The following is a 21,024-nucleotide window of genomic DNA, read 5'->3' as shown; positions in this document are numbered from 1 at the left end:
GCGGCTATGTGATACTTAGCATTGAGCTTCTTTCATTTGGAAGTTATGGGCTGATGAATGCCAACTGGACAAAGGCAAATTCAACATGAAGCGCGCTAGCGCTTCATGTTGAATTTGCCTTTGTCCAGTTGGCATTCATCAGCCCATAATTTCCAAATGAAAGCAGTTCAATGCTTATACTTACATTTGACAACGATTTTTAAAGACTATATCCAGGAATTTTGCTCCTACGATGAATGAACAAATTATTACTTTCAAAGACGGAACCACCTTTTCAACAGCCATCTTTCGTTATCGCCGACGTGACAATTATATTTACATTTGCTCCGCATTTCCCCATTGACACAATGCTAAGAGGCAGTTGCCACCATACGCCTATAACACCCAGTGCCTCAGGCTATAACACCCAGTGGGTCATGTGACATTAAAAAAGGCGGGATTTTTTTGTGTTGGTTTAGTTTTTTTCAAAGTTGACGAAAATGTTAAGACAATATAAATATAAGTATTGAACAGTGGTTTTAATGTTATCGGGTTCCCATGCCATTTGCCCACCATACATCTTGCTGCCATATTGACTATAACAACATTAAAACCACTGTTCATTGCTTAAATGACGTCACTATAGTAATGACGTTATGGACTCGTAACCTTCAAGTGAGTTTGGTAAAGTTATATAGTGGGGCTGAAGTGTAAATGTAAATATATACATGTACAAGTATGTCAAGCACCGTAGAGTGTGTGTATTGCGCTACACGCGTGTTAAGGGCTCAGTTATCAAAATGTAATAAGTCTTAACTGAAAACTGTATGGGTCCAGTTGCTTTCGATCTTATCACGCTCAATTCCACTTATGATATTGTTCAGAAATAGCGAAACTGCCAACAAACTACAAAAAAAATGTAAACAACAATTTGATGAATAAAGCTCCACGGAGCATGCGCATCTAACAGAAAAGTTTTCTAACCTCCACCGTATAAGACAAGTGAAATCATTTAAATCTGCAATTGTGCCCGTCAATAACTCCATACGTTAGATGCATGCATTGTTGCGCTGTTCTACTCCCAGGAGCTACTGCCTCTCTCGGACGCTTAAATGTCGTATTATAGATTGCAAAACAAATCACTGTTAGATATTCTGTGAAACTTTGATTCAATCCTGTATGTAACGTATTACTGATATTTTGTATGTACACGTGAAAATGTCCAATTGACAAATATCATATAAATAATAACAGGAATTGTACACCTCTGAGAAGCCAGAATTTTCCTGTATTAAACTTGTTTTCTCGTATCTATTTTTGGAAATCGGATGTCATGTCATAGCAGAAAATGCCGAAAAATCATATGTCGATGTGCTCGTTTTCGAGCTATTGTTGATCAAATATAGAATATCAATTGATGTAACCCCTTGCCAATGAATTTTGAAGTAGAGACTTTAATAACGTCAACACTTGTTTCTTTTAATTTTCAGGATAATGTCAACACGTAAAAAGAGTTCGTTGTGGCTTCACGCGCCCAAAAAAAGGGTTAAATCCAATTTCGTTAACTCCAAAACTTAAACGTTTTATTACGACTACAAAAATACGCATAAACGTCAACGGGTAAGAAGTCCCTGGATCAAATGTAAAACACCAGAATCTTCCGATAACTGGGTAAATCTAAAATTATCTGGAAATAAATGAAATCATGTGTCATATTGATTAAAAGTATTTCATATCTGAATGAAAATCATATTAAAGCCTGTGTACTGATATTCCCCGTCGGACTCAAATATTGGAGAGAGATTTTCCCCGTCGGAATTTTTCGTGCCATTATAATTAGCCATTTAAGGTACTTTATAGCTGTAATCCAAACAAATTGTTGATTACTAATAGTTTATTGCAGTCAGTGTTTAATGCCAAAACTCTATCCATCGTGTTTTGATCGCGATTATTGGGTATTTTTGACAAAAATCATAGCAAATTCGTCGTTTGACAGTAGGGCAGCCGGATAATATTGAGCATCAATCAAACACGGCAAGTTTATGAGATTAACGAATTACTGATATGTATAAAGGAAATAGCGTAGAACTCCGTGGGCATCATCATATTTCCAAGAGTATGTTAAAATGCCATGTATCACTATAAAACATACCCCAGCCATGTCCTTACGCCCTTCGGGTAGATACTCCCCGTCGGATTCGTAACTTCCGGTATCACCCGGTGCAGATAGGGGTCAGAGTTCAGAGGCTTAAATACTAGGGAACTGTGTTCAATCACACTTGGTCTCGTTTGGAGAGGTTAATCCCTCTATTTAGCAGCCTTGATATATATAAGGCAAAACATTCGTGACAGCGTTGGTGTGCAAACCTAATGATTTAAAAATACATTAATTTACTAATTTCATGGGAGATCAGACAGCGGGTTCATACATAATATCAAAATTTGTACATTTCAAAATTAGATTTCTGTGTCTATCTGCGTTCAGAAAGCTGTGTTTCATTATATTCAATGACATTCCTTAGCATACGTAGAGTAACGTTCACCTAACGTTTGAAAGCAAAACAGTTTCCTTCGAGATATTTATTTTGATCTGTATATATGTCTCTGATGTTACCAACTGTCATGTAGTGAGGATAATTCCAACAGTGAATTTTGTACTCTATGCGTATATATAACACCGGACCTGTTCTTTTGGTTAATGTTTTATAATTTATTTTAAGATTAACTGTAACTGTGATGTATCATGCTTCATAATCATAAAGGACGAATAAAGTCGATGTAGACTCCCTTTATTTGCATCACACACCTCAAGAGAGGGTAAAAAACTACAAAGAAAACAAAACCAAAAATAACAAAAGTTAGGAAACCAACAGAAAGAGTAATCGTCTCGGACAGACCAATAACTGTTCCTCCTAATAAATCATGTTACAAATACAATGAAATATAACACATTATATGTTCCTACCGGATAAAATTATGAGAAATTGCTCACTATCTTTCATATTCTTAATAATAAAGATTTAAACAGCTCAAATGAGGTTATTCGAATGTCATTTGTCCAAGTTATAACATGTATTCAATGTATAAACAAACCAGCAGACGACACTTGATTGAAATATGGCGGGACCTACTCGGCCAAGCCTAACACGATTTACCAAACTTACAAGATGAGAATATATGCATATGACATAATAACAAGCATCATAGATATATTATGCATTAAACCACATATTAATTATCAACACTTACTCCTTAGGGAGGCCAGTATATCCGAAAACAATAGCGTGACAGCGACGCTTCCACATGGTACTGTAGACATGGGAACTTGTAACTAATACACTAATATGCGGATAGAGGCGGACTCTAATTTCCGGACAACAGATTCCGGACTTAGACCATCACACTCCTCCTCTGATTTCAAGAGAAATCATTTACAACAATTCAATCATAAGATAATTTCTTAACTACAATATTCTAAATATAATACAGTATTCATAAATGAATAATCAAATCTAAACGCTATGAAACAATTTCAGACATCAATCACAGTCTTTGGAAATGATACAACACAAGAAAATGTCCGCGTCACTCATCTGTTTCCAAAAGTGTTACCAGTTCGGTAACTGGTCTGACATACAATACACGTTTATTGTCTCTCACAACAGCAATCTCAACCTTTCGTACTGCACAGTCGTTACTTGGAAATGTTCTTTCAACTATTCCAACCGGCCATTCATTTCGAGAGCGCTCCCCGTCTTTTAAGAGGACCAGGTCTCCCGGTTGAAGGTTCTTGGTGTGTTTTTGCCACTTCTTTCGCAATTGTAAACCGTGAAGATACTCATTCCTCCATCTCCTCCAGAATTCCTCTGCAAGTGATTGCACGTGTTTCCATGTCGAGCGCAACACATCCTTTGTGTTGTAAGGAGGGAACGGGTTGACATCACAACTAGTCTTACTTGTCAACAGCATAGACGGCGTAAGAAGAACAGGTGACTCTGGATCACTGAATACATCCACTAACGGTCTATTGTTCACAATTGCACAAACTTCAGACATAAGAGTGGTCAATACCTCGTGTGTGAGACTTTTCCTTTGCTGTTGAAGCAACATAGAGTTCAAGATGTTCTTGGCGACACCAATTAACCTTTCCCAAGCGCCACCCATGTGAGGCGAGTAGGGTGGGTTGAAAATCCACTTGATTTTGCCGTCTGATAAGAAGTCAGCAACATGATCATTCTCAACAAATCTTGCGTCAATGGCCAGATCTTCTGTCGCTCCCACAAAATTCGTGCCCCTGTCGGAACGAAATTGGATGACCGGTCCACGCACAGAAATAAACCGTCGTAAGGCGTTAATAAAAGACGAGCTGGAAAGTTGTTCTATCACCTCTATATGTATGGCTCTTGTCACAAGACACGTGAACAACAAAGCCCATCGTTTCTGCGTTGCAGATCCTCCTCTGGTCCGCCGGAATGAGATAGGCCAAGGTCCAAACGTATCCACACCGACATATGAAAAAGGTGGTGAAGGAGTGCATCTGTCAGTAGGAAGATCTGCCATATACTGTTGACCAAACTGACCACGAAGTTTCTTGCAGGTAACACAATTGTGAATAATAAAGTTAACCATTTTCCTGCAACTCACGACCCAATATCCACCTGTGCGAACAGCTCCTTCTGTAAACTTACGACCCTGGTGAACTACTTTTTGATGAAAATGACGAACCACCAGAAACGTCACGTGATGGCTCTTGGGAAGTATAACAGGGTTCCTTAATCCTGAGCCGATAATCTCATTGTCGATCTTGTTAAGGCGACCTCCGACATGTAAAAGTCCATCTGTACCAATAACTGGAGTAAGAGTTTTGAGAGAACTTGAATGAGGAATTTCCTTTCCAGCATGGATACGTTGGAACTCTGAACTGAATGCATCTTGTTGAGCTACTGCAATGATGGCACGCTCACTTTCTTGCAGAAATTCTGGTTCATCAAATCGATCAGGTAAGCGTTCTCTGTCCTTCCGGATATGAGCTGCCAAGAACTTTATACGGGCAACAACTCTCACAAGTCTTTTCCAGTTTGAAAATCTGGTGAATCTCTTAGAGAATCCCTCTGGCACCTTTCCACAATCTGTCTGTTTTACTTTCTTCTCGGGAACATCTATCATATCCTCCGACTGCTCCATTTTTGAACAGTTTACTTCAGGACGGATTTCCAAGTCATGATCCGGGTCTATTAAATCATAGCCATCCGGGGAAGTTCTATGCTTGATATCGGGGCCAAGAATCCAACTAGAGTCTGGCAATAACAAAGCGTCTAGACCTCTAGTAGCTACATCTGCAGGGTTACACTCCGACGGAACAAAATTCCACTGAGTCGGTTTGCTGAACAGACGAATCTTGCTCACTCTGTTTCCCACATATACGTAGAATCTACGACTTTCGTTTGATATATATCCAAGTACGACTTGACTATCAGAAAAGAACTGAAAGCTATCCTGAGGAATATCGAGTTGGACCCGAATGGTCTCAGCAATTTCTGTAGCGAGTACCGCAGCGCACAACTCTAATCGCGGAACTGTATGTCCATGCGTAGGTGCTAATTTAGCCTTTCCTAACAGAAAGCCAATGCTAAATCTACTAGGATTGTAAAGTTTGAGGTATGCGACAGCCGCTATCGCATCTTTCGACGCATCAGCAAACACAAGAACTTCCCTTCTCAAAGCGTCATCAAAAGAGATGTCGCAGTAGACGCGTGGTATGCTAAGATTCTCAAGGTTGTGCATAGAATTAACCCACAAACACCACTGGCCATAGAGTGACTCAGGTAGAGGATCATCCCAGTCATTGCTTGAGGTGACGGACATCATTTCCCGAAGCAGTAGTTTTCCACGAATAGTGAACGGCTGAGCAAATCCGAGAGGATCATATATACTATTGATTGTTGATAACAGGCCACGACGCGTGTAAACTTTCTCCACTTGGTTAACCTTGAAAGTGAACGAATCAGTTTCTGTATCCCACAAAAGTCCTAAGCTCCTTTGCGTGGGGAGAGTTTCTGTCAGGAGATCAATATCTTTGAGATCCTTAGCCAGGTCTTTCTGACAAAAAGCATTAAGCACATCCCTGCTATTTGAAGCAAACTTATGAAGTCTGATTTCTCCATTCTCTTGGAGAGCGTGTTTTGTGCGTTCCACAATGTCAATAGCCTCAGACTGGGTCCTACATGACAACAGACCATCGTCAACATAGAAGTCTTTACCCACTAAGTTCTGCACGTCCTGATCAGAATTTTCTACAGCCTTACGCAAGCCGAAATTAGCAACAGCAGGAGAGGCAGTGTTGCCGAAAACATGTCTTGTCATCTGATACTCAACTAACGGCTCACTCAAATCATTGTTCTTGTGCCACAAAAAACGTAGGAAACGACGTTGCACCTCAGGAACCTGAAAGTTGTAGAACATTTGCTCTACGTCCATGGTGACTGCAATTCTTTCACGACGAAATCTAAGTAAGATACCAAGCAGGCTGTTCAACATATCGGGTCCTTGTAACAGAACGTCGTTGAGCGATAAATTCTGGCACTTGGCAGATGAGTCAAACACCACACGTATACTATCAGGCTTCTTAGGATGTTGAACTGCAAACAGTGGCAAATACCATTTCTCTGTAGAATCTGGTAAAGCTGGTGCTAACTCTGCGTGCTTATTACCGAAAAGTTTCTCCATGAATTCCATAACTCTTTTCTGTTTGTCTGGGTTCGACTTGAGACTCCGATCAAACGAATTCGCTCTTTTAAGAGCCATACTCTTGTTGTCAGGCAGAAAGGGTCTATTCTTCTTAAAAGGCATGGGTGCCTCCCAATGTCCACTAGGGGTTTGTTTGAATCCAGTTTCCATAGTGCTAAGGAACCTTTTGTCCTCTATCGACAAGCCAGGTTTCTCATCTCCCGGTACTCGTTCGAAGATAGGGTCCTCCTTCACCAGGAGTTCACTCTCGCATGGCTGCAAGTATGTAGGTCTGCCGTTAGCGAACACTGATGTTTTGCTCACACTGACCTGTTCCGGTAGGTGTGCGCGACCTAAACACACATCACCAATTACAACCCATCCAAGAGGTAACTTCTGGCCAAATGGTAGCCAGTCTCCATCGATACGTTGATCTACAACATGATGTGCAGATACCAAGTCTCTACCAATCAAAATTTCAATTTCCACACTGTCGTTCACGGGTGGAATAAGTGACGCGATGTCTTGTAAATGACTGTAATTCTCTGCCACTTCTGGAGATGGAATTTCACTACGATTGTTTGGGATCTCATTACACTCAATCAAACAGGGTGATTGCAGAGTACATGAACCATCAAGAGATTGTATTACATATCCAGATGCTCTCCGACCAGAGGTAGTAAACTTGCCAGCACATGAAGTGAGTACATATTCTGCACTTGGACCAAATTCTCTAAAGGCGTCGAAGAATGCTGACGTAGCCAATGACTTATTACTCTGGTCATCAATCATACAGTAAACATTGCGGGCTCGAGATGGCTGCCCATTGGGAAATACACTGACAAGCAGTATTTTAGCACACGACTTACTAGTACTGTGACGAGTACTACAAACCTCAGTACAGTGAGTTTCAACTCGGAGCTTCTCCTCCTCGTGGTCTTCACTAGGTATTTGATGTCGCTGACTTCTGTAATTATCTTGTGATTTCTCCCCCTCATAGTGTTTCCCAGAGTCCGCGTCTGGATGAAGTATTCCAATGTGATCTGAGGAACCACAAACATTACACTTGACAGTTTCTTTACATGTTTTCCTTGTATGGAGCTTCTGCCCGCAACACTTCAAACAGTAACCATTTTTATATACAAAGTCTTTACGATCTTTCAGAGTTCTGTTTCGGAATTTAAAACAGTCTTTCAGTAGATGATTAGAATTTTCACCATGAATAGGACATTTCCCACCTTTAGGGTTGGTTTCCGGAGTAACCTCGGTCTTCCGTGATGATATCGAAGTTGGACGATGAGAATCCTGTGACAAGGGTTTATATTTCTGTTGTGTACTAGGAACTTTGTTCGGCTTCACAAACGAAACATCAAAATCAAAACTGGGGTCGTTACGTAGACGGGCCAGATCACGCAAGTATCTTGTGAGTACTGAGAATGGTACTTGCGACGTTCGATTTGTCTCTTTGTAGCGATAACACTGATTGGCCCATTTTTCCCTCAAGCGTTTAGGTAATTTTCTAACAAAATCATTTATCCCACTAGAAGTGTCATAATAGCTAAAAACTGGTCCCAACACTGTGTCGGTTTTAATGGATTCAACCTCCGCTGCCAAATCTGATAGGTCAAAAAAGCGCTTAGTGTCATTTTCCTTAAGATCCGGAAACTGGTATATTCGTTGTTTCAATGCTCTTTCGATAATTTCTGCACTACCAAACTCGCTATCAAGCCGCTTCCAAATTTCGTCCACAGCCTTCTGAGAATTCCTGGGATTAGAAGCGCGTATGTTCTCTGCTTGTGTTTTAGACTCAGCACCAAGATGATTTACGAGCAGATCTAGATGTTCCAAGATAGACGCCCCAATTTCTTCCATTACATTAAGAAAGCCGTATTTCCAGGTTAGGTACCTAGCTGGTTCATCTGTAAATTGAGAAAGTCTCTGAGGCAAAAGTTGATTTTTTGCCACTAATTTTGCTAAGTCAAATGCCTCATTTTTATTTTCAGGCTTAAACGCAACAGCACTAGGGTTAAGAACACGTGTAGTATCAGCCGCTCCAGTAGAGGGAATCTGTACAACAGTTTCTATTGGTTCATCCTGAGTAACATCTTCTGTAGGAACAATAGGTGGAGATACATTATTGTCTTTATTCTCCTCTACATAGCGCAAAATGTGACGATTGGTCTCTGACCCAATATAACTGCCTCGCTTACTTGCAGAATCTTTATTGCTAGCATTTGAAGATCTAAAGTCAAAAGCTTTGTGAATTGCATTAAGTCCAGTCTCAGCTACTTCTAATTCTCTCTTCAGATTTAATAAATTCCTACTTGCCTGTAAAGCTGCCTCTTGTTTTATCAATTCAGCCTCCTCTTGTGCATATTTCATGCGAGATCTTGCCTTTTCAACTTTGGCTGTATGTTTTACCAACATTTCAGTCAACCGACTCGACCCTGAAACACCTGACCGTCTGGTTGACAGCATCTTGTGTGAAATTGACGGCAACAAGGACTGCAAGTGCTCTATAAATGACGTCACTTTATCATGTAAAGCTGCAGATGTGAGACGATGAGCTGCCTCTTCACTGGCACTCTGATCTGTGCGAGTCCCTTGTAAGAATTGTTCAAACTTTTTAGCTTTCGCTTCATAGCGAGCTAACAGTTTTTGTATGTCATCAATAATTTGCTGGCCCTGGGCAAGATCTATCTTTTCTGAGGAATCGATGATAAAGTCAATGTCCCTTTTGATTTTCAATAATTTGGTTGTATAATGCGACACCTTTTCTTCATAAAGATTCACACCGGACTCTGTCATCTTCCTATTTTGGCGGACATCCATCAGTAAACAAATTAAAGTTGAAAACAATTCAATTCTATTGGTGATACGAAGGATACATTACTACTGCTGTGTACTGCAGGCCAGGTCATCTTACTGCAGGCAAGGTCAAACTACAGCAGGCAAGGTCAAACTACTTCAGGCCAGGTCAAAGGATTTTTTACTGTGATGTATCATGCTTCATAATCATAAAGGACGAATAAAGTCGATGTAGACTCCCTTTATTTGCATCACACACCTCAAGAGAGGGTAAAAAACTACAAAGAAAACAAAACCAAAAATAACAAAAGTTAGGAAACCAACAGAAAGAGTAATCGTCTCGGACAGACCAATAACTGTTCCTCCTAATAAATCATGTTACAAATACAATGAAATATAACACATTATATGTTCCTACCGGATAAAATTATGAGAAATTGCTCACTATCTTTCATATTCTTAATAATAAAGATTTAAACAGCTCAAATGAGGTTATTCGAATGTCATTTGTCCAAGTTATAACATGTATTCAATGTATAAACAAACCAGCAGACGACACTTGATTGAAATATGGCGGGACCTACTCGGCCAAGCCTAACACGATTTACCAAACTTACAAGATGAGAATATATGCATATGACATAATAACAAGCATCATAGATATATTATGCATTAAACCACATATTAATTATCAACACTTACTCCTTAGGGAGGCCAGTATATCCGAAAACAATAGCGTGACAGCGACGCTTCCACATGGTACTGTAGACATGGGAACTTGTAACTAATACACTAATATGCGGATAGAGGCGGACTCTAATTTCCGGACAACAGATTCCGGACTTAGACCATCACAGTAACATATATGTAAATGAGACTTTACCATGGTTTCAGGTTGTAAGTAGTCCTTTATAGGAATGGCACCAAAGGTAGGATGTGGGGCTAGATCAGACATCAGAAAAAATTAAATGTTACTATGCCCAAATTTTACACCATATTTAAATGAGCAATTTACATATGTAAATGAGATATTATCTCCAATTTCCACTATTCGCTCATTCACTACATGTACGTTTAACAGTAGATTACATAAGCCCTTATTTTAATTTTTTCAATTGAGAAAGTATCAGATTATTTTTTCTACAAGTTTCATGCAATTTGTGCCGAAATACACACGTATATATTTGAAAAGAAATGTTTTCGTTTTGTATAATTATTATAATGGAATGAGTTAAATTATGATTTGATGTTTTATTGTGTTTCAGCATATTATCATGATAACATAAGATAATACATTATTAGGGATAGCAGGTCTAACAATGCTATATAGTTTAAATTCAGCACGGATCTGAATATAGCTAGGGTGTCTGAAATGTGTAAAGAGCTTAATACAGATATCTGAATCATGTTGATAAAAACCTAAAGGACTTGCTAGTAGCAAGTTAATTAACAATATTTATTTCCATAAACACTTAACATATGCAGATGCCTGTAAGCACACCAAGAGAGTGAAAAGACTATGTTGGGGCCGACAATGTGCCAGACACCACCCAGACGCCACCCCGTCGAAATCGACGACACACTTAACCCTTCAACATAAATTATTTTTTAGTTTAGTGAAGTAAAAACATATAATAAAACTATTTACTGACTATTTCGGTTTAATATTATAAAAGGAAGTGTTTGCCTGTAGATGTAATAACCGACAAAGTTCGTTTGCATTATTTCATTTTATTTTAATTTTCAGTTGGATTTTGCGACATTTAACAAAACAGAGTATTTAACATTTTGTAATTATGATTTATAATATCATGTACGTGATCCTTATTTTACATAATACAAACGTAAACTACATTGTACCCAACAATGTGTAACCGATTGGTGGAACATTACCACCTGCATTCACCTGTTAGTGCTAACATTGCTCTTTTGCTATTTGAATGGGGGAAAAGCCTGCCCCCTCTCTCTCTCTGTCTGTCTGTCTCTGCCTGCCTGTCTATCTGTCTGTCTCTGCCTGCCTGTCTATCTGTCTCTCTCTGCCTGTCGCTCTCTCTCTCTGTCTGTCTGTCTGTCTGTCTGTCTGTCTGTCTGTCTGCCTCTGTCTATCTCTGCCTGCCTGTCGCTCTCTCTCTCTCTCTCTCTCTCTCTGCCTGCCTGTCGCTCTCTCTCTCTCTGCCTGTTTGTCTCTCTCCCTCTGTCTATCTCTGCCTGCCTGTCGCTCTCTCTCTCTCTCTCTGCCTGCCTGTCGCTCTCTCTCTCTGCCTGTTTGTCTCTCTCCCTCTGTCTGTCTCTGCCTGCCTCTCTCTCTTCCTCTCTGTCTGTCTCTGCCTGACTGCTTGTCTCTGTCTGTCTCTCTCTACCTGTCGGTTTCTCTCTGCCTGTCTGCCGGTCTTTCTCTGTCTTTCTAATATGTAAATATACATTTTTGTATGTCATCTTCTATAAATGAATGCATGTTGTAAAATTATATAGGGAAAGGGCTTAATATAAGTTTGATAGCTTGTGCCCAATGCCCTTGTATATAAAATACAATAAAATATGTTTAAATAAAAAAAACTTGGATTTATGGAATACACGAAATTTATCTTTGACACAGAAATCGATTATTATAAAGGTCCTTGCTTGCAGCAAAATTTGGTATGTTGGTACTAATCTCACAATGCCGAGGCATTATTTGGTACTTTTTCAAAGAGCTCTGTTTAGATTCCTGTGGAATTCTAAGATGAAGCCACTTGCGCGCTCCGTAGCCTATGCCTCACTTTCTAGTGGTTGACTTACTGTTGTAAATATTTAAAAAATTGTCAAAGGTTTGTCTATGAGCAGTTTGAAGCAAAGTGGAGATATTTTACAATGTATTGGCTGTCCATGGAATTTCGTGATTTTTTTTTTTACATTTGATAATAACTTTCCTCATAGTGATTGGTGTCCTCCTTTTTATCAGACCAAAATAATTTCGTTTACGGAAAGTGTCGACGGTTCCCGATGGCCTAGGACACTCTCAGATCACTCGTCACATCTCGGCCGATTCCGTACCTACATATGATGAAGGCAATCGCAACATCTCGGGGGGAAATTTCCGGCAAGTAGATTTCCCGAGTGTTGCCGGAAATTTCCCCGAGATGTTGCGATTATTGATGAAGGGTACCGGAATTGCCCGAGGTTAGCCGAATGTCTCTCAGATAGGGTCAGAGTTCAGAAGCTTAAATACTAGGGAACTGTGTTAAATCACACTTGGTCTCGTTTGGAGAGGTTAATCCCTCTATTTAGCAGCCTTGATATATAAGGCAAAACATTCGTGACAGCGTTGGTGTGCAAACCTAATGATTTAAAATTACATTAATTTACCAATTTCATCAGAGACATATATATCTGTATGTATATGTCTCTGATTTAAACGAAGATCAGACAGCGGGTTTATACATAATATCAAAATTTGTACATTTGAAAATTAGATTTCTGTGTCTATCTGCGTTCAGAAAGCTGTGTTTCATCATATTCTATAACATTCCTTAGCATACGTAGAGAAACGTTCACCTAACGTTTGAAAGCAAAACAGTTTCCTTCGAGATATTTATTTATTTCTGCATCATTCACTACATTAACAGTAGATGATATAGGCCCTTATTTTAATTTTCTCAATTGAGAAAGTATCAGATTATTTTTTTCTACAAGTTGCATGCAATTTGTTCCGAAATACACACGTACACATTTGAAAAGAAATGTTTTCGTTTTGTATAATTATTATAATGGAATGAGTTAAATTATGATTTTATGTTGTATTGTGTTTCAGCAAATTTACATTATTAAGGGATAGCAGGTCTAACAATGCTATATAGTTTAAATTCAGCACGGATCTGAATATACTAGTTAGATTGTCTGACATCTGTAAAGAGCTTTTCAGATATCCCATTTCCTCATGGAATCAAATAAAATCTACTTTTACCCGAGATGGTTTTACATGTACGTCTAACTGCAGCAAAGCAAATGCATGCACTTGAGATATATTTTGAAAAATAATCTGGTGTCTATTTTTTGAATGTATGCCATATATATATACTTTTAAAAGTATAACATTATTTCAGTTTTGGTATGATACAATGCTTTTTTAGTTGGTTGAATTATTTTTTTTTTTACCTTGAGGTAATAAGTGATATTTTTCAGTATTTTGTAATTCATAAATTCTTAAATAATGAACACTTTCAATGCCTGCCTTTACTGATAAAATAGTTTAACACATTGTATTAATATATATATATATCAAACAAATATGCGTGTACTATATTTAATTAAATTCTAAGCAATAACATTGTCTTGCTAAAACCATTTCTTATTTGCTTAAGAGAAAACAGGTATTTTAGCAACTTTTGCTAAAGGATTTTTATGCCTAGAGTGAGCAGAGAGGAGGTAGGAGGGGGTAGGAGGGATCAATAGGATAGCAAGTCTCTGGGATTTTGGAGATAATGCTGCCCCCCCACCCCCAAGCCAGAAGAAAATTAGAAGAATTTAGAAAATAATTTGCTCTATTTTGAAGGAAGAAGAATTCAAATTTGGTCAAAATCCATTCAAGCTGAACGGCACCTGATGGATGTGCCATCTTGTAAGCCCTCTGGTTCATTGCATCAAATGAGATGAAAGCAATATTCAAATAAAAAACACTGCTACATATTTACACAACAAAATAACATTTTCCTTTTATTTCATCAATAACAGGTGATGTCACGTGATTATCGCACGTGCACAATAAATTTTAATATATACAGTGTACATACACACACTTACACTGTCCACACACATTTCTCTCTACGACATTTTCACAGCTGCTATAATAACTCTATAAATTACAAGTAAATCTAAACACATTCATATATTTGCATAGACTCTTTCGCTCTCGCATCCAAACATCCAGTCGTAGATATATGAAATTCTGTCCCGGATAGCACCAGACATCCTAGCTCACACACACACTGACTAGATGTGTCTATCATTAAGGGGTGGTGTATCTACGCAAACCAATTACTTTCAAGTAGCAACTGTTGTCTTCGACTTTCAACATTTGAAATGAACAAAAAATAATAGTGATAAAAAATAAGGCCTCTTCAAATGAAATTGTATAAGGATACTAATCATAATCTGTGAATGAATTAGTCTCTGTTTAATAAATTTAACTGACAATAAAATAATCTTTTCAAACCGACCACAAACTGACCAAGGCAGTCATTTTTTTATGATAGTACACCTACAGTGCAACCATTTAACAAAATTTTAATATTTTAAGTTAGCAAATGAATCCAACAAATCCATTTTCAGATAAATAAAAAAAAAAAATCAATAGTTTAAACAAATTCCTTAAGTCTTTGATGACATTGAGGTAGAAATATATGAAATAAAACAAAATCTGACAACCAAACGTGTGTGATAATTCACACAAAATTGGACAACATATTTGGACAGTCAGAACACTTTTTGCACAAAGTTTGCACCTGTCAACTTAATAAACTCAGTATAAGTAATTTCAACTTCTTGGTTTGGTGTATGGATAGTTATATTTTGTTGAAGAGTGAATTCATCTTGTAATCAAATTTTACAATCTTTGTCCTATTTGGATATCATTTCTAAAATTGTATTCAAATAAAGTGTCCTGTTTATTCTTTCTTCTTTATTAATTTTATTTTTTTTGTTCAAATAAACCTGAAACTCTTAATCTACTGAATATTTTAAGTAAAATTTTCATAATTTGTTTTGAAGTTTCTTTTCAGAATCATACTGTGTACTCCTATTTTGGTGGGTTTCCTATTCTCGCAGCAACTGAAAGAAATGGCTGTAGAATGTACAATTTTTTTTGTTTACGTCATTCAATGACAAATGGTTAAGCTGCGTTCAAAAGTTATTGACATAGTCATGAATCAAATTGTCTTTCAGCTAAACAATATGCTTACAACAACAATAATGACACCAGTCACTTTCCGCTGCGAGAATACAGTATAATAATTATTGTGTAGAAAATTCTACAGATAAAGGTAATAATATTTTCTCTATTTTGAGATTGAAGACACAGAAACAAAAAAGAATTAACATATGACAATGACAAAACACATAACTGTGATCACAAACATGCATTCAAACAGGGGTAGCAATATCTGCCCTCTAAATAAATAACAATACGCATATACAGGCAACAGACTAGAAGATCTACAGTAGTTTTTCTCCTAAATCTTAATCACCTCATGTAAAACACAATAAGTGTAAAATACTGATTCTTCCGATTTGTTTCTAGTCTAACTCGGGTCTTAAAAGTATCTGGTAAATCTCAAGAAATGTTTACCCACTTTCACAATGGTCACATTACTAAATTTACATAATGAATGGCTGTTTTTGGAACAAAATAGAAAATTTCCTAGCCAAATAGAGCTGCTGGTTGCTACCTTCCTCTATTACAACACAAATTCAGTGCCATTTACAGATATAATCAATGGTTATTTTCATCAAAATATAAATGAAATGTTTTTCAGTTCTGTACCTATGGAAAACCTGTATCTGAAACGAATTTATCTGAATAAACATCTTTTTATAGGTACATGGATTTGTGGGTGTGATTTCCCCATCAGAAGTTTCCAAAGTGACAAAATTTCCCCCGAGAGAAGTTTCATCCTCAAAATAATACACTGAGTTGTATATATTTCTGTAGCTGAATAGACAAAACAAATCATAATTCCAACTTAAATATGATTGAATGCACATATTTGCTCTTATTCCAGTTTTATCTTCCTCGAAGGAAAACAAACAACCTATAGATATTATATTTCAGAGATACATTATACAATGGAATATAAACACACAATCGTACAATACAAATGTCAAAATCTTATGTACAGATATATAATGTGTATTGGTGATAATTGTTCAGCTCTATCTTAGAAGGTGTATATAGTGTATACCACACCAGGATACATAACAAGCTTATAAATACAATGGCCCAACGCTCAGCCTCATCAGCTGAACAGATGGCTTAATAACAAAAAACATGACAATAAATTATTGTATAGCACTTACATCATAGACTGAGTAAATTGTTTAGTATTATAGTTTTAGTCTGAAAAAGTCTTTTTCAAATCACTTGCATTACCAATATGGTAAAAGATTCATGTATAAATTACTTGTTACAATTTTCTCATGTTTATTTTATTTTGTGATGTACTTTATATAATTACAGTACTGAAATTTGAGTATTGGAGAGAGAGAGAGAAACTGTGGACAATCCCTATATTTTACCTAAAGATATAAAAACATCCTGGCAAGGGAAGTTACTCTAACAGGAATCACTTTTTATTACATTGTGGAATAAAGGGAGACAACAAGCACATGATTCAGTGTTATTCTTTACACTAACAGCTCACACACCTTTTGTCACTTTCACATAGATTTTGTCAAGAATACTGACTGCTGACAGAGAATGTAGATCAAATTGAATATTATAGATAATAGAGAATGTTGATACATTGCAAAATTCAAAACATTTAAAATTGATGAACTTGAATCTGTTTACAGACCTGTGTGACATACTAACTCAACATTAGAAGGGGTCAATGTTACAATGTAATGACAGCTGATTTCTTCACACTCAACATGTTTGAACTTAAACATTTATTACTTGCACAAACAGGACTTTTCTGCAGCATATGCACAACCAGTCAAAATTGGTAATCGCTCATTTACAAGTTTGAACCTCTTTAAAATGAAGACATCTGTGTGGTCCCAAGGCAGTTTTATTTTAATCTTGTCAGCCATTTTCCAAGTTCTTATCAATATCTCCACCTATTTCTTGATCATGATTTCAATGGACTGTAACAAATGGCAGAAGACATTGATACAAATAAATAAGTTAGAAAATTCAGCATTCTGTGCAATATAAGTAAATAGGTCTCCAGTGTCACTGCAAGAAAATCAAAATAGGTCTCCAGTTTCACTGCAAGAAAATCATCTCACAATCCTGTGAAAAGTTTGTCCATTTTGAGAAACAATATAATCTTCTTTGGTAGCTTACAAACAGGTCATTAACTTTTCAAACACCTGGCACAGTTTATTTTCTCTTCAGAGTGTCAATAAGACTATTCATTTTTTTTTTAAAGTGGAAAATATTATTTCAAAGGGTTTTTCCCCCAAATGAAAAGCAGTTTATATACTGCACCTGGGTTCTAATGAGGAAAACAGTATTTATATAGGCCTTGAACTTATATATGTCAGTTTATATCGTATCATTTAAACAAAAATTATGTCACTGAAAAATGTTATTAATGGGTAAAGATGAATACATCATGCTGATCTAAAAAATGATTTTATACAGGTAAAATCAAGTAAAGGTGTATTGAATTAATCATTTGACAATGTAAACTGTTTTCTCATTGTATTGTACAACATCTACAGGATTTTAGCAAGTCTACACTTACAGTTTTTCTATCAACATCAACATTCACAATATTAAAGTAATTATAAAATCTGGATATCAGTTTCAATTAATGCTTCTTTTTAAAGTAATCTTACTCAAATTCAACAAGATACATATCAATCTTAAAACCATAAGACTTCGTAATGCTTTCATATCCAGAGTAACTCCATATAACTCCATATGAAATTCAACCTATTGTTTACTGGAAAGGGATACAATACTTAACATAACACCCAACAACTAATGCTGCTAATAGCTATTCTTTGGTACTCTGATCCAGAACAAAATATAAGACAAATATCTTCTTTATTATATAAAGTTGTTTTTTCTGCCTAAAATTTGCAAACTATTGGTCTTAATTGTCCATCAGATTATCTATCAATTTATGCCAAAATACAACTTAAAATGTAAAATTAGTTCGTATGCTATTTTACTTTTAAAAAAGTATCCTAATATTAATACATACTGAAATGTATTTATCTAGAACTAAATTATTTAGTGTTTTCTTTCTTTTGGATATGTCCATCAAGATATTTCATCTAATTTGAAGACAAAAAACGCATAATATATATATACATTAAACTAGTTGTACTGAATTGATACTTAATTGTATTAAGGTATATTGAAATGTGCAGTAATGCTGTCCAGTTGATTTATACAACACTTAAAGAACATTTGAAACAAAACAAAAACAAAAATTCTTAAAAAGAATTTGTACAAATGTCACACAACTTGTATCTAACATTTCTGATAAAAACAGGATGTCAAAGTTACCTATCAATCTTGAATATGTATACAAAATAAAAAAAGATTTAGAATTTTGGCATATGAATTAAACTTGTATCACTGAAAAGGTGATTAGTTGGCTCCTCCCAATAGATAGTAAAGAGCCTTTAATGCTTATAATTGTAAAATACAAACGTTCTCCACAGGTGTTAATGCTCAATGTAAAGTCTTGCTGTATTTAGGCATCTAAGAAACACAACTGCTTAACAATACAAAATATATCATGATTTTAATGAATAAACTTAAGGGTATATGCTACCTTATACATTACGTCTGTGGTCTGTTTCAGAGTTATGTCACTTTAAATATATTTTTAGTTGTGATCTGATACACATTTCCTTATGCCTTTTACTCATTATCAACTGTATCAGTATTGCCACTCACAAATATTGCTTTATGTCTGTAAGTGGAACTCTTCATTAAAGGAAAACAATTCACAATAAGGTAGCATATATACTTAAATCGTAAATGAGGTCATGATTTATTATCACATACCCACTGTCTAATGAACAAGGCTATTTAGCATTACATGAATAATATCACACTCACATACACACTCTTTCTCCCGAAGTAACAATACCCAATCCTTGCTTCTACATTTAATTTATTTTGTCATTATTTAAAATATCTTCCAAGCTCAAATGGTAATAATTCTCAAACAAGTGTTCAGCATCAGCTTTCCTTATACACATTTTCATATAAAATATAATCTGATCTTGAATCGAAATGCTGAAAAAGTAATTTTAAATCTTTGAATACATTTTCTGAATTGTTTAAATGTGATTTTAGCAAGTGACTCTAATTCATAAAATTGTCTTTATCTTCTCCAAATCACAACTAAGACGTTAGAGAAGCTAATATTTGATGAATGGATGGACGGACAAACAGACGGATAACATTATACCTTAATGAATGAAATTTCTTAATTTTTAATACAAAGTGCCACAATATAAGCTCATCAGCTCAAGTCAACTATGATAACATTCTCGACATACGAATCTTAAAAGCATTAATAGACTCACTACAAATAACAACAAATATGTTTTATCCCTAATACAGTTGACTGAAGATACTCCATACATACAGGGCTTGTAAATGTATACAACTTGAATAACTTGTATTCCTTTTGATTTCTTTAAATAAAATATGTCTAAACAATCAAAATACTATGACCGTATTAAAAACATCCACATGATCTTAATCTGAAACTTCATTCGAAATGTATTTTTGTAAATCTTTGAATATCACGATCAATTTTCACAGGCTATTTGAATGACATATCTACTCTCCATATAAATCTGATGGTTTTGTAATGTCAAAACCTAAGCTGTGTATTTCGACATAGTTTACCTTGATGTGCATGAACTTTAAAGAAACCTAGGAAAACTTCATTACAATTTCATGTCAAAGTCGAAGATGGGAGTAGGCATATTTTTTTTTAAAATTAACACAGCTTAATGGTACAATTTCGGCACACTTATAAAAGCAATCGCTAGGCAAAGTATTTTATTTTACTTTATACCGGACTTTACTGTAATCGATAATTCACCGCCCGTTTTATTATAGACTTTACAAGCCTGAAGAGTTCCAATCAGCTGGCTGACAACATATCACCCTGAAGGGAAGCGAGAACTCTTAAGACATCACAAGTGTTACTGCAGGGCTACGTCCGAGCATGTTTACTGCAGAAACAGATGTTTTGATGCTTTGGGTAAATCACAGATTCCTTTGTATGGCTGCAAGCCATGGACGAGTTCCCATGATGCACTCTGACCACGTGTGACAAGGTCAAATGAGGTTGATCAGTAACCATGCAATCATATGGATGGTGTGTGCATTACCCCAGTAGCAAATGCACTCTTTGACAGGACGCTAAAATGACTGCACGATGATTATCTTGGATCCCGTAAAACATCCGACGATCCAATCGAAATAGTTTCTGAGATTCTAATTAGAATTGACGGAGGGTTATACCGAGTAAAGCCATGTATATAATGTATAGAGTAGAAGTCCGGTGTTTACTACCAGAGAAGGTGTAGACAATGAGGTGGCAGCTGACTGAACAATGGCCACCCCTGGGGTATGTATAGAGGCCACCAGTAGTGGACTCAGTGTAAGGTACGACTTCATCAATGGACTGTCCGACTGTATTAGATAACCTAATCTCTCAGCCTCCTTTGAACATGCATGAACCTGAAATACAGAAAAAGTATGTATTTATCTAAGGGACTAAAAGCAATACATTATTCTTATCTTGTATCTTATAAATATTTATATGAATA

The 21,024-nt window shown here is 36.4% G+C and overlaps 3 protein-coding genes across 3 annotated transcripts in view; all 3 read right to left on the bottom strand.

The window, feature by feature from the left end:
• Positions 1 to 2,710: 2,710 nt before the first annotated feature.
• LOC117344315 lies at positions 2,711 to 6,381 on the bottom strand. Its single transcript, XM_033907027.1, has 2 exons — positions 3,229 to 6,381; positions 2,711 to 2,804 (listed from the first exon to the last, which is right to left on the bottom strand). The coding sequence occupies exon 1, from the start codon at positions 6,340 to 6,342 to the stop codon at positions 3,565 to 3,567; it is 2,778 nt and encodes a 925-aa protein (XP_033762918.1). The 5' UTR covers positions 6,343 to 6,381; the 3' UTR covers positions 2,711 to 2,804; positions 3,229 to 3,564.
• A 34-nt stretch (positions 6,382 to 6,415) lies between these two features.
• Positions 6,416 to 10,369, bottom strand: LOC117343292. Its single transcript, XM_033905636.1, has 3 exons — positions 10,216 to 10,369; positions 6,498 to 9,791; positions 6,416 to 6,423 (listed from the first exon to the last, which is right to left on the bottom strand). The coding sequence occupies exons 2-3, from the start codon at positions 9,535 to 9,537 to the stop codon at positions 6,416 to 6,418; spliced, it is 3,048 nt and encodes a 1,015-aa protein (XP_033761527.1). The 5' UTR covers positions 9,538 to 9,791; positions 10,216 to 10,369.
• A 3,809-nt stretch (positions 10,370 to 14,178) lies between these two features.
• LOC117343237 (reversion-inducing cysteine-rich protein with Kazal motifs-like) overlaps positions 14,179 to 21,024 on the bottom strand; it is a 107,701-nt gene continuing 100,855 nt past the window's right edge. The window contains exon 23 of the mRNA XM_033905574.1: positions 14,179 to 20,935. Coding sequence (XP_033761465.1) covers positions 20,711 to 20,935 — 225 coding nt within the window. The 3' untranslated portion in view covers positions 14,179 to 20,710. The remainder of the gene's footprint in view (positions 20,936 to 21,024) is intronic.

Source organism: Pecten maximus, chromosome 15, assembly GCF_902652985.1.
Source record: "Pecten maximus chromosome 15, xPecMax1.1, whole genome shotgun sequence".
Classification (NCBI taxonomy): Eukaryota; Metazoa; Mollusca; class Bivalvia; order Pectinida; family Pectinidae; genus Pecten; species Pecten maximus.
The sequence above is the reverse complement of the archived record's forward strand: the minus strand, read 5'-3'. Positions and strand labels throughout refer to the sequence as shown.

Excerpts from the sequence above, each read along its gene's own strand:
- LOC117344315 (XM_033907027.1), bottom strand. The coding sequence starts at position 6,342 with ATGACAAGACATGTTTTCGGCAACACTGCCTCTCCTGCTGTTGCTAAT.
- LOC117343292 (XM_033905636.1), bottom strand. The coding sequence starts at position 9,537 with ATGGATGTCCGCCAAAATAGGAAGATGACAGAGTCCGGTGTGAATCTT.